The following is a 14,224-nucleotide window of genomic DNA, read 5'->3' as shown; positions in this document are numbered from 1 at the left end:
CCTAAAGAAGCTAAATAAGAAGGTGAACCCAAAGAAAAACATATAGCTATCCTCCTGGGTAGGGGAAGTAGACAAGATTGCCAGGCAAAAAATCTTTTCAATTTTTATATAAAGCTTTTAAAATTCCAATGCTCTGGGATTAGTTAGTGTAATCTGGTTCAAAGAATATAACTTGTTGCCATTTTCTTATGATTCCTTTGAGAAGTATTTTATCCCAATATGTGTGTGTGTGTGTGTGTGTGTGTGTGTGTGTGTGTAGCTATATAATATTGCCTATTCTGTTTTTTTCCCTATTGATTTTTCCAAGACAGGCTTTCTCTGTGTAGCCTTGACTGTCCTAGAATTCACTTTGTAGACCAGGCTGGTCTGGATTAAAGGCATGTGCCACCAACGCCTAGTACCTATTCTGTTTTTTAAGCAAAAAAGTTACATTATATGAAGCTTTTTTCTTCCCTCTTCAAAATCTATTTAAAGCACATTTCTAATTCCACATACTTGTGTTGCTGAGGCAGCAGGATGATGAAATAAAGACCAGCCTGGGTTAGACAGCAAAACTCTTCAAACCCAAACAAAAACAAGAAGGGCTGGAGAATCGGCTTAGTGGTCAAGAGCACTGGTTAGACTCTCAGAGGACACAGGTTCAGCTTCCAGCACCTTTATGGAGAATTACAACCATCTTTGACTTTAGTTCCATCACCCTCTTCCAGCCTTCCTGTATACTTGGCAAACACATGGTTCACATGCATACATTTAGACAAAACTCCATACACATCGCTTATGTCAGGCATAAAAGATGGAAGGCATCTTGACTGAATGTACTTGATAGCCTGTTTTGGGTTTTGGTGCACTGCTTTTTACAAAAAGAATTACCTTGCTGAGTTGCTTTCTCTGCCTGTTCCTTTTTGTGACATCAATATTTTGCTTTAACGGTTTTTCTTTGAGATGGGGTCTAGCTGGTCTGGAATGCTCTATGTAGAACAGGCTAGTCTTAAATCCACCTGCCTCTGGGTCTGAAGTGCTGGAATTCAAGATGTGTCCTAGTATATACACTTGGCATTGTTTAGTTTTTTAGATAATGAGCATGTGTTCCTGATTTACTAGAGTTGTTAGTGTAGGTAATAGTGAGAGTAGACCCAGTTCTGAGTAGTTGTGTTGTGTTGTGTAAGTGTACAATAGTGTCTGTTTCCAGCCATGTACTCATTATGTGATGAGGCAGAAGTGAGAATGGAGGCTGAGGACGAGAAGGAGCTGCTGTTCTTTAGCATGCAGTCGGTATAGACAGAAGTTACATTTCAGCAGTAAGAATTGGGTGAGCGTAGATGAGGGCCCCTTTCAAGAATATCTAACGAGCTAAGGTTTTCTAGATACTATAAAAAGTTATGTTCTTTATTATTATAGTTTTTTTTTTAATGTTTGGGTTAAAGTGTAAATGGCTAAAACTTTAAAAAATCACTTTTGGCTTTAATAATCTTTAATATAAAACAAAATATTTGAATATTGCTAATGTTTTGTAAATAAAATAAGCAGTTGCTTAAATTGTGCTATTTAAAAAGTGAATGTCTGATGGTGTCTTTTTCCTTGAAGAGATGTGAAAGCTGGAAACATTCTTCTAGGAGAGGACGGCTCGGTGCAGATCGCAGGTAAACCTCACTAGACTCACCGTCCTTCTGTGCAGTGTGTGTGCCAAGCATGCGTGCATGTGTGTGTTTTCCCGTTAGTTACTACTTTGCCTCAGAGACCTTTGTCCCTGCATCCTGAGTACTCCTATAAGTGTTTACCATGCCTGCCTAGCATTTGTGTGGGTGTTGGGGTCCAGACTCAGGTCTTCATGCTTGTGTGCAGAAGATTTTACCCAATGGACCACCTTCCAGATCACAGAATTTCTTTTTAATTTCAAGTAACAGCCAGCAGAACCACCTTGGTTGTCTTCTATGTTTTCTTGTTGTTTCATTCTGTTCCAAGGACATCTTTCTTAAAGTACCCTCTCAAGGTGGCGTCCACTACTCAGATATTTTCCTTTGGTTTTCCCACTCCTCACCCTCATTAGGGTCTTCTGACAGGGATTGGGATTCTCACAGCATTCTGTGCGTTCATTGAAAAAGAGAAGCAGTTAGAAATGTTTGTGTTCAGGAACAACTCCTCTGTTGAGAGGTGATAGAAAGCTGCCTTTATCCAGGGTTGTGGTGGTTGGCTTGAATTGTCAACTTGACTCAACCTAGAGCTTGGGAAGAGGTTTCAGTGAGTAATTGTGTATATTAGATTGGTCTATGAATGTGTGTGAGGGATTGTCTTAACTAGATTAATTGGAGTAGTGTGACTCATTCTGAGCGTGAGTGGATGGGCCCATGTGCTAGCTGCTGGGCTGAATGGAGGGGGAGCCAGCTGAGCATCGGTGTGCCTCTGTAAATGAGGTTTTTCTGGTCTTGACTGATGTAGCCTGATAGCTGCTTCATTGCCTGCCACCTCGAATTGTAAGCCAATTAACCCTTTCCTCTTAAGTGACTTTTTTTCCTTTAAATCACAGCAGTAGGAAGGGACTAACACAAGGGTGACATTTAGGAAGCAGTGTGCATGAAGTGGGAGCATAGTTAGGCAGTTTTAGAGCAGGCGGATAAAGTTGGAGTTCATTTCCTCCCAGAGTTGGCTGTCCTGATCAAGTAGTTTTCTTTTGTTTGGTCTCACACTGCTATGATAGTCAAATGAATCAAGACATTATCTTCAGTTTTTAAAAGATAATCTAGGCGAGTAACTTTATATCCTAAATAAGGGACTGTTTTAACCATGCCAAGTAAAACTCCAATATACAGTTAATTCTTTTAATGTTAACTTTCTTTTTGACAAAAGAGTAACAAGAACCTTTTCACTAAAGACAAGACATAGAGTAGGATAATTGCAGCATGAATAATCTTAGAATGTATACTGAAGTGGCATGTGTCTGGAATCTGAGAGACTTTCAGGGCTCACTGCCTAGTTCATCTATTCTAAACCATGAGCTTTAGGCTCAGCAAGAGATTGTCTCAAAAATTAAGATGGACACACACACACACACACAATTAAGATAGCAGTTGAGGACTATACCTAACATTTGTCTCCTTTCTCTATACAACCATGCGTGCGCACACACACAAACACATAAAATACGTGAATATGGAAGAATGCATAGCAAGGTCATGATGAGCATCCAATCCAAACATAAATTGGTTATTAAGTTCCAAGTGTTTGACTTGACCAAAAACATCTGACAAAACCAGTTGTTGGGTGTGAAACAGGAACAGAAACCCTTACACTGTGGTGGGAGGAGTGTGAACTGGGATGGTGATTTTAGTACAGCGGAGGATGTGTAGGCAGACTTTAAGCAATAGCTTCTGTTGTGTAGATGAGAGAAACTGGTCCTTTCATGGGTGACGGTGATCTTAGTCCTTACATGTTTTAGGTGTTCTTGATGTCCTTCACTAGCAGATGGTATAAATAAATTGTGGGTGATTTATACAATAGCATGGTGAAAGTTGATTCAACCATGGCCACCTACTTCATTAAGAAGCATGAAATTATAAAATGGTGTGATAGACTGCACATGAGTGCCTTTGCCTGATTGTCCACTGAGAAGAGTTCTGCTGCCTTCTACCCTTTCCCATACCATCCCGTCTCCAAACTTTACCAACAATGTATCCCTAGCTAACTTAAAACAGCTTTGTTTTAGTTTTTTATTGTTTTGTGAAATAGAAAATTTACCATTACTAACCATTCTTAAGTGTACAGTTCTGTGGCTGTAAGAAATGTTTTGTACCTAAAAATATAGCCCACAGATTCATATATATCACATTTTGCTTTTGCATTGGTTTGTCAGTGAACATTCAAATTGTGTCTTATTGCCTATTTTGAATTATGTTGCTATAAACTGTATATAAATATCTTAACTCCTGTTTACATTCCCCCTGCCCCTTTTTGTTTTATGTAGCTTAGGCTAGCTTGAACTCCTGATTCCCCCATCTTCTGTGCTGCACTGTAGCCACGAGTTACCATGTCTGGCCTATTTCTTTTGGGTATATGTCCATAAATAGAATTGGTGGTGTTAAGTATTTTCCTACCGACAAACCTCTCTGCTGATGCAATAATCCCGATCAGACCAAATTAAAAGATGTCCAGGTTTAATGAATGCCAGTGCCCCTGGGCAGCCCCCAGGAAAACACGGAAAGGAAAAAGGGATGTTGAAGGAGCTTCGGGCTGCGTTCCACAACCCTGCTCCTGGCTGCCTGGCTAGCTTATACCCCCAAATAACAACACAAACTGTATTCATTTAAACACTGCCTGGCCCATTTCTATTAATGTGTGTAGCACCGAGGTGCGCTTACCAGGAAGATTCTAGCCTATGTCCATCCTGGGTCAGAGCTCCATCGCATCTGCCTGGGAGAGGGGAGCATGGCGTCTGAGCTCACTTCCTCTTCCTCCCAGCATTCTGTTCTGTTTACTCCACCCACCTATGTTCTAACCTATCAGGGCCAAGCAGTTTCTTTATTAATTAACCAATGACCTTCCTCCATCAAGGGGAGATCACGTATTCATTCTTGGGGTGGGGAGGGCAGTGTAAATCGCCTGTGGAGTGGTCTTGACCTTCCACCAAACATTTTAGACCCCTTGTATATATGGATGTCAGGGGGCTGGGGTGAAGCCCCCAGCTAAACAGGCTGTTTTACATAATAATAATTCCTGTCTCCATTCCATATAGATTTCAGTTTCTTGATATCCATAACAATACTAATATTCTATTTTTATTTTTGTTGACAAGGTATTTTTACTATGTAGCTAGCCCTGGCTAGTCTGGAACTCACTGTGTAGATCAGGTTGGCTTAGAACTCTTCTACCACAGAGATCAGCTTTCCCTGATGGGATTAAAACCATGCCTAGGTTTTTTTGTTTTGTTTTGTTTTTTTAATTTTTCTATTAACCATCTAATGTCTGTCTCCTGGTTTTGATTATACTTGCCTGTTATCAGCTATGTTGATTGTCTTTTCATGTTCATATTGTCCATTTGCTTTTCTTAGGTGAAGTCTTTGCCTGTTTTTTTTTTTTTAATACAGTTTTTGTAAATCTCACTGTAGCCTGTGTTGGCTTCTGCCTCCTTAGTTCTGGGATGTAGGTATTCTTTGTGTTTTCTGGATGGTAATACTTTTGCAGTTTTGGTTTCAAATATTTTCTTTGAATCTGTGAGTTTTATTTGAATTTGCTGGTTTCCTGAGTTTCAGTCCAGGGCTGATTGAATTCCTAACCCTAACCCTGAGGCAAGGCATAATAGCAGCATGGTGAGAGGATGTGGGAGGCGGAAGCTGTTTTTTGACTATCAGGAAGCCAGAGCAGCAAGAAGGGTCCTGCCACAGTCATCTCTCTGGAGCAGGGCCCCATGTGCTCCCAGTAGGCCCAGCCCTACACCTCCCCCCCCAAGTGTTGTCGGGTTCTGACTCTTCAGGGATCATCCACACCATCTCCCCAAGTGATGTCATATTCTGACTCTGCAGGAGTCAACCCATTGATTATACAGAATTCTCGGAGTTACCACTTCTCAAAGCCCATCAGTTGACAACTAGCCTAAATTCCTGAGCCTGTGGGAACTACTTCCTCTTTAAACCATAACAAATGCTTTCTGTTCTGTTCCAGATTTTGGTGTGAGTGCTTTTTTAGCTACTGGTGGTGATATTACCAGAAATAAAGTGAGAAAAACATTTGTTGGCACCCCTTGCTGGATGGCACCTGAAGTTATGGAGCAGGTACTGTGAGTTCTGTCTTTTTGAAATGGTTCAGGTTAGGAAGCCTCAATAGTGTTTATATTTATTCAATATACAAGGTTGGCTACATGAAATGTGTGTTTCTGTTGATTGGTTAAGGACTAGCTCTAAGGAAAGATAGTAGTATCTCAGTACAAAGCAAAAAATAAAGATTTTTACATAGGACACAAGAAACTCAAGACAATACCAAAGATAATTCAGGTAATAAAGGAATAAAATAATTTTTAAAAATGTATAATAGTATAGACCAAATGAGCTAGTTGTTTAGCTTATAGTTTCCTTGCTAGGGCTCTTCTCCACTTCCCATTTGTACATCAGACAGCCCACCGCAGTCTCTTGTCATCTGTCTCAGCTTATTACACAGACTCTCTAAACCCAGTGCTCATTTCTCAGTACGCCTCTTTTCTTTCTGCTGTAACTATTTACTTCTTCATTTTTCTTCTGCTTGTCAGGCTGCTCCTCTGGCCTCTAGGCCATCTACTCCTTTGTTTGCATAAGTCAGGGTTTCTCTGTGTAGTCTGGCTGGCCTGGAACTTGCTTTGTGGATCAGGCTGACCTCAAACTCAGAGATCCTCCTGCCTCTAAAGGCATTCACCGCCATGCCTGGCTCTCTGTCCTCCTGAGTCTCCCAGTAGGATCTAGAATACACATGTTATCCAAGTGCAGGCTAAAACTGGAGGATCATGAGGTTGTGGCCAGTCTGGGCTTTATTCCTGGACACGTCTGAAAGAAAATATGGCATTGTTTGCTAGGGTCATTTTCTGGGTTCTTCTCTTCTTGAGTGTGTGTATTCATTCACTTGATGTTCTTACCAGTACTAGCATCTATAAAAGATTCCCAAATTTTATGCAAACCAGTTTTCTTAAAGCTACAGGTAACTTTAACACTGTATGGAAGCTTTTCATGAATGTCATAGATGTATTACTACCCAGCCTGTAGAAGGGCACTGCTGGCACACAGGGTTGTAAGAGATTGTATGCAGGAACAGAATGAACAAACAGGCTGTGGAGAAAGACTGGGGACAGGAGGAGGATATGGCAGGGGCTAAACGGTCTTCTCAGTTAAGCAGGGGCTTCTCTTGATCTGTTTGGTAGAGAAGCATGTTGAAATAGGGAATATTGTCCATGGAGAGAGCTTGCCTTTCTTTGCATCATTATACCGCACACATATTGACCACTGAATTTAAGTTTTGATGGTGGCAATATAAATGAGAAGTTTGGCAGCCTGTTCATACTAATGACATAAAAAAAAATCCACAATCTCCTTACAATATTTTTCTTTTTTTATTTCAGTAATAATGATAAAATACCTGGCCATTGTAGCACATTACTCTAACCCCATCACTCTGGAGATTGATGGCCTGACTAATGAGATCTTGTCTTAAAACAAAACAAAAGAAAAACCCCAGAAGGAGAGAGATAGGAAAGAAAGGGAATGAAAGGCAAGGAGGGGAAAAGAAGATAAAATAATGTTATAGAACACTTGGAAAATAAAAGACAGGATTGTATAAAATCTTGGTTCCAATTTTGTCTTTTTTGTTTGTTTAGTTTTTGTTTTATAAATCGAGTATGCCTTCTGATTATATCATACTTAATGTTAGTTTTATATTTTTGTGTTTTACCATGAATATTTTTCTTATCTGCTCATAATAACTATAACACCCTTTTAAGTGATTACTGTAGTTAATGTTTTCTGGTTTCAAGTCTATGGCATGCTGTGGTAGTGCACCTCTACAGTCCCAGGATTCAGGCTGGGGCAGGAGAGTCAGAAATCAAGGCTAGCCTGGGCTGCACAGGGAGACCTCTCAACCCCCTCCCCCCCAAAAAAGTTTCAAAGTGTATAAACACTTTAATTTTTCATGGCATACTAGAAACTTTGGGAAAGTGTTTTAGTCTGGTTAAAGTATTAGTACATATTTCTCTCTCTCTCTCTGCCCTCCCCCCCTTCAGGTTCGAGGCTATGATTTTAAAGCTGATATCTGGAGTTTTGGAATCACAGCGATTGAACTTGCCACAGGGGCAGCTCCTTATCATAAATATCCACCAATGAAGGTGAGGCTCAAGTTTCAATTATTTTTCTGAAGACTGTAGTTACTTTCATAGTTACTTTTCCTCTCATGACTTACCAAGCCATTTTTCATATAAGACTCCTTAGGGTAGGATAACTATTAAAACATTTAGCATATGTTTGTAGCTTGATGTTGTTCATGCTGGTTGTAATTCTAATTTTTATATATGTTTTTGCCTCTTCTTTTCCCTGGACAATACTTGATATATTTTTTTTTTATTGTGTATAGTTTTGTATTAGGCTTAGATCTCTCTTATTTAGACAAAATGGGGAGATGCTGTGGGAACTCCTTCAGCCAATAGCCTTTAAGATACTGGCCCACTTTGGACATGGTCTCATGTATTATAAATGCAGACATAAAGCGTGGGGTTGGGGCTCTTGGCTGCTGGATTCAATTCCAGTTCCCAGTGCACACAGAGGACTGCGGATCGCTATTATTTCTGTGTGTTTACCCCTAGATAAATAAACCTTTGCTATACTCCATTCTGTGCTAGTGTGGACTCTTTGTACACCAACATTTTCCAGAGCCTTTTTTTCCCCTGTTAAATCTGCTTTGGTGTTTTGCCTGCATGTGTTTCTGTGTGAAGGCATTGGGTTCCCTAGAACTGAAGTTACAGACAGTTAGAGGCACCATGTCAGTTCTGGGAATTGAACCCTGGCCCTCTGAAAGAGCAGTCAGCACCCCTGACTGCTGAGCTAGCTGTCTCTCCAAACCCTTTTTCTGAGCCTTTTATGTTTGCCAGTCATACCTATAGTTATTTATTTTCATAGATTTTTGTATGTGTGTTGTAGCAAAATATAATCTTTCCAATAAAATACCAACATAGCCATTTTTACTCTGTGTTGTGGAGGGATCAGATCCAGCATAAACCTTTTTGGATGTGCAGTTAAGTTTCAGACATGTTCATGATGTGTTGCCTTCTCCCTCTCCAAACTCCTTTTTCTTTGAGTTCAGAGCCTTTGAACTCTTTTTATTTCGTTCTTCATAAAATATATACGGAGCTGGTGAATTACAATCTTCTTGCTGTACTGTGAACACAAGAACTGCATTTTCGTGTCTGTTGATCTCTCTGCTCATCTGCCTTTCCTAGTCTCTGGTACAGAATAACTAAGACTGTCAGTGACTGCAGGGGAGGCAGGAAGAATGTGAACTAATTGTAGCTTTGTTACTGAAGCACAGTTGGTGATTTCTGTAATAGAAATTTCTTGAAGAAAATGGGCCACACTACGAAAGTCAAGGAAGAACAGGCCAAGTAGTGGATGCGCTAATAAGGCCACACATGTATTTGCTGTTATGTTTTTATTTTTACAGTAGGTTGGCAGTAGAAGAATTAGGGCTGGAGACATGAAGAAATAAAGGATTTTAATTAAAGGATATAATGGCAATGTTGATAGTGGGTACTTGTGGGCAGGCAGGTTGGCTGGGATTCCATCATCTATAGCTCTTAACTAATGTTCAGTACACTTGAAAACCTTGGGTTCTAAACAGCCAGTCTATTTCTTGTTCTACTTGGTGTTGAGCTCAGGGTCTCACACTTGGTCAGCAAGTACATATAATACATATATAATTCATATAATCCCTCGAGCTATGTCCCTAACCCTTAAAATCCCTCCTAGATGTTAATTTCTGTATGTGTGTGTATACCCTTGTGTGTACTTTGAGAGTACAGGTTTGCTCTTCAGCCACTCTTTACCTTGTATTGTTTCTCCCTGGACCTGGATCTTGGCAGGATGGCTGGACTGGCTGGCCAGCAAGCCCCAGGGGACCTCCCCTCCCCTAACTGGGACTATAGGCGTGAACAGCACCCAGCTTTTTTATGTGAACACTGCAGGGTTGAGCTTATGTTCATGAACAGTAAGCGCTCTACCAGCTGAACCATCTCCAGCCCCTAGATGTCAACTTCTGGAAAGTAAAATATGCTTGTCTGTTGGGAAATTTTATCCATATTGAAAACTCCTTAGATGTTTTTACTGTATTGAAAACTTTTAGGTTTTGATGCTGACACTCCAGAATGATCCTCCCTCTTTGGAAACTGGCGTTCAAGATAAAGAAATGCTGAAAAAATACGGAAAATCATTTAGAAAAATGATTTCACTGTGCCTTCAAAAGGATCCAGAAAAAAGGTAAAATATTAGATAAATGTGATGTGTCTGTTTGATACATAAACACTGTGGGAAGTCCTAAATTTTATATGCATATACATGGGATTATATGTGTATTCTTAAAATGAATGAAATACAAACTTTGGAAACACTTATAATGGCCATTTACAAAATTGGAAGGGCCTGAGTTGATTTCTGTGTTCTTTTAATTATATGGTATATCTAAGTTGTCCAGATATATCTTAAAACTATGAAATTATATATTATGAATTCTGTATTAGTAAAATGCCATGTTAATGGAAAAGTTTTTTTTTTTTTTCAAAAAAAAAATGAAAGTAAATGGAATTTATGCCCAGGCATTGCTGAAGCATGCATAGGCATGTCTGTATTGGGTTGCATGGTCTTAGTTGATGAGTGCGACTGCCCAGGTCTCTTCTCTTTTCTTTTCTCAGCTTGCACTTATAACTGCCATTTTACAATTGATAACAAAAGAACTATAACGTAACACATTTATATTTTATTTATAGTTCAATAATTGTACATTCCATGTTGGAAAGACTTTATTGGTAAACAAAATTTCAAATAGTTTCCTTGTCAGCTGTAGACATATTCAGTGGTAAGCAGCAGGTTCTTAAATAAGAGTATTTAGTGTGTGTGTGTTGCTCTTGAACAGCGTTTGTAGGCGAGATCACTGAGTGGAACCTTCTATTTTTAGGGTCACTCAGACCTCTAATCTTAGAGGTAGAACTTGAATCTGAGCTCATCATTTGTAATTTGGGGCTGCATCTGCACTGTGTCTTAGTTTCTGTTTTGTGTATATACATCAGCTTCCCACATCCTCCCATGGATCCAAGTACTCTGATCAGATTATATCAGTACTCAGCATCATCAACCTTTCCTTGGCCCTCATTCCCTGAGCAACAGATTTGGCATGATAGCAGCGCTGTAGTGAAGCTAGAGGTGGTATAAAGTGTGCGAGGATTTTATGGGTTCTACGCAGACATTCTTCCATTTAAATACGAGGGATTGAGCATCAGAGTTTTGGCAAAGGGAAACAATTTTCTGGAACTAGTTCTCCTGGGATACCTGAGACTACTGTATATTCCACTGTGTTTCTTAGTACTAAAAGTTGTTTAATTTTGTTTTCTCTAAAGGTTGACAAAGGTCTTTGTCATCCTTGATAATGTGTCTAGTATATGTAATGGGGGTTCAGAATTTACTGTTGGAAATATTGGAAAAGGTAAGAAAAATAGGCAGCAAAGTTTCTGTTTCTCAGCAGTGGCTAAAATTGATAGGGAATACCTTTGTTTCCACCAAGTTATCTGACAAAAAGGACAAATTCCTTTGTTACAAATACATAGAAGCAACAGATAAAAATCCATCAAACATAAAGATTCTTAGATGCGAGAAATAGTGAAGAATCCATAAATTACAAAGAATGCTGAACTAATCTTGTGGCCACCACCAGTGGAACACTGCTCAATCTAGGATCCTACTAGGTTGGATTTCTTAATTTGGTGCTTACTTTCGGAATTGGGACTTTGATTCCACCTGATGGAGATCTTCAGCTGAGTTCCTATTTAGAGACAGGACCATCAGAAAACATTTTCCTCCTTTTTTATAAATTATTTATTTTTAATTTGTGTGTGTGTGTGTGTGTGTGTGTGTGTGTGTGTGCGCGCGTACGCACGCGTGCGTGTGCTTGCCTCTATTCATGTATGTACACCATATACACACAAGAAGCCTCCTTCCCTTTTTAATGAGATGATAAACAGAATGAAAACTGTTTGTCATTACCAAGAGGCAGCAGCATCTCTCCTCATTGTTTGACTTTTCTTTCTGCAGGTTGAGAGTCTGAATTTGTCCTCTCCACATTGAATGCACACTCCACACCTCGTAGGGCTTAAGCATTGTCAGGTAGCTTCATTTGTGGCTGCAGGGGTCTTAGAAGTGCACTCAGAGAAAACCTGCAAATCCGGATCTCATGACTCCTGGGAGCAACATTCCCCTCAATGGAATTCAAACGAAGCACACATGGTGACACTATACCATGGCAGACGCGGTAGCATTAGTTCTTCAGGAAGTTTGGATCATGCAGTGGTAGCTGAAAAGATTATAAATCTTTAAATAATCATAAATCAATTTCCATGCTTTAGAACTTCAGCATGGAAAGATTCAATTAAAAATATAAAACAGTAGATTCCTCTTGTATGGGCTGGACTGTAATATGCTCCTAACCGAATAAAGTGTGAAGAAAGATCCACCAAGCAATCAAGGTAACAGCATAACGAACCTCCAGAAGTGACCCATTGAGAAAGGCGCGCTGCTTGTGACACTTTCTTCACCCAGTTCATAATTGCCGTTTAAAATGAGAAAGCAGTAGAGAGCTCCAAACTGAGAAATATGCCATAGAATCTCTGACCTTATTTGTCAGAGTATTAAGCAAAGAAGAAACTGAAAAACATGTGAATTGAACACATTGATTAGACATGGAGAATAGATGTGACAGGCTGTGCCACAGGTGCTTTGACACAAAAGGGCCCATAGGAAACTGAAGAAATCCAAATAAAATCTCTAGCTTCTAGTTAGAAAGATTGTACTAGTGTTAATGATTTGGTTAAGGAGCTAGTGAAGGATATGAAGGAATAGTGTGCTATGTCAAAACTGTCTGTCTGTCTGTCTATTTATCTGTCTATCTAAAAAAATCTCTGGGAAGTATAGAAAATGTATTCCAGTTTGAAAACTAGAATTAAATGTTGTTTAAGATCAAATAACATAACCCTTTATAAACTCATTAAACATAAGAAATGAAAGAAAACAATAAACAGCTACTGACTGATTAAGTACCAGGCACTGTCATAAACATTTAAAGCACCAGTTCCATCTCAGTTGATTCTCACATTAATCTTACCAGGACAGCACTTTTTGTTTCTCTATTTAACAAATGAAGAAACAAAAATCAGAGGTTGACTAGCTTTCTGCAAAGTCATACCTGTAATAAATGGGAAGTTCAGTCTGTATTTATACAAATACTTGTATATACTTTGTGGACTTATCAAAGAGACACTGGTGAGAATGGAGGAGAAGTGATATTTAAATAACAACTGAAATAAGCCTGTGTTAGCACAGACTTACCATCCTAGCAGTTGGGTAGGACGAGGAGGAGCAGAAGTTATATAGCGGTCATCTGTGGCTATTCAGCCAAGTTTGAGGGCAGCCTTGGTGGTTACATGAGACTTAGAAAAACAACGGAAAGACAAGACTGCAGACTTTCCAGTTCTGAAGCCTTGAATACTCATACTAAAGAACCACTTGCTCCAAATTCCAAACAGTGTGTCTTCTCCCCACTGTGTATCCGTGTATGCAATATCAGTAATCCTCTACTGAGGAACTGCAGGCCCCCTCCTCCAGTCATGTGAATGTGGCCAAAACAGAGAAGTAATACCAACGGAGAACAGCTACCAGTTCCCCAGCTAGTCAGGTTCTCTTATTCAAGACTGAGCATGAAATTAAGGGTTTTTTATTTTGTTTTTTTTGTAATAATTGAGTCTTGTCACATCCTTTGATTTTACTCTTCCACAAGTTGTCCTTTAGGAAAAAGGAAATGGACCTACAAGAAAGAAATGAATACTAAGATGCCGTCCTTGGAAAAGAAGGCATTGAAACATTGAAATCTTTCCCAGATGAAGAGGGCACTGTGATTTCAATTTACATAGCATCTGTCATTTGTTCTCAGTCTGCATTAATCCGAGGCTTTGGTTCTCAAGATTAAAATTTACTTTGGAACTACCTAGGAAGGTTTAAGAACTCCCCCTACCTTGGTCTCACTCCCAAGTATGCTTTATATGGTGAGAGAAAGCCTGGTGTGGGGATTTGAAAACACCTCCCCAATGTTCTGGTACCTAGCAGTGTGTAAGACTGAGGTATTCAGAGGTAAATGCTTGCCAGAGTTGTACAACATCTTGTCCAAGCTTCCATCCTCAGCAGTGGGGTAAAATAAGACAGAACAAAAGCTGCTCTTAGCATTTGGATAGCTGTCTCTAAAAAAAAGCATTATATAACATTACATGGTAAGTATGTGGTAACATTAGGTGTGGTCTTTGAAGAGTAAATTCTTTATTCTTAGTGATCTTCTTTTAAAAGCTTGTAAAGTTGATAATGAAGAATTTATTCCAAGCAAGATTATCTATAACTGAACTCAACTGAATTTGGGTTAAATTTTAAAAATATACTTAACGCTTTTCCTATTTTTTTTTAATATTTTTTTTTATTAA

General features: G+C 39.3%; 1 protein-coding gene across 2 annotated transcripts in view; it reads left to right on the top strand.

The window, feature by feature from the left end:
• Oxsr1 (oxidative stress responsive 1) overlaps positions 1-14,224 on the top strand; it is a 100,981-nt gene that overhangs the window by 61,158 nt on the left and 25,599 nt on the right. For both annotated transcript variants that reach the window (XM_005348081.3, XM_026779236.1), the window contains 4 exons: positions 1,585-1,640; positions 5,653-5,762; positions 7,730-7,831; positions 9,838-9,971. In XM_005348081.3, coding sequence (XP_005348138.1) covers positions 1,585-1,640; positions 5,653-5,762; positions 7,730-7,831; positions 9,838-9,971 — 402 coding nt within the window. The remainder of the gene's footprint in view (positions 1-1,584; positions 1,641-5,652; positions 5,763-7,729; positions 7,832-9,837; positions 9,972-14,224) is intronic.

The sequence above is a fragment of the Microtus ochrogaster genome, chromosome 5 (genome assembly GCF_000317375.1).
Source record: "Microtus ochrogaster isolate Prairie Vole_2 chromosome 5, MicOch1.0, whole genome shotgun sequence".
Lineage (NCBI taxonomy): Eukaryota > Metazoa > Chordata > Mammalia > Rodentia > Cricetidae > Microtus > Microtus ochrogaster.
This window is presented reverse-complemented; position numbering and strand designations above follow the sequence as displayed.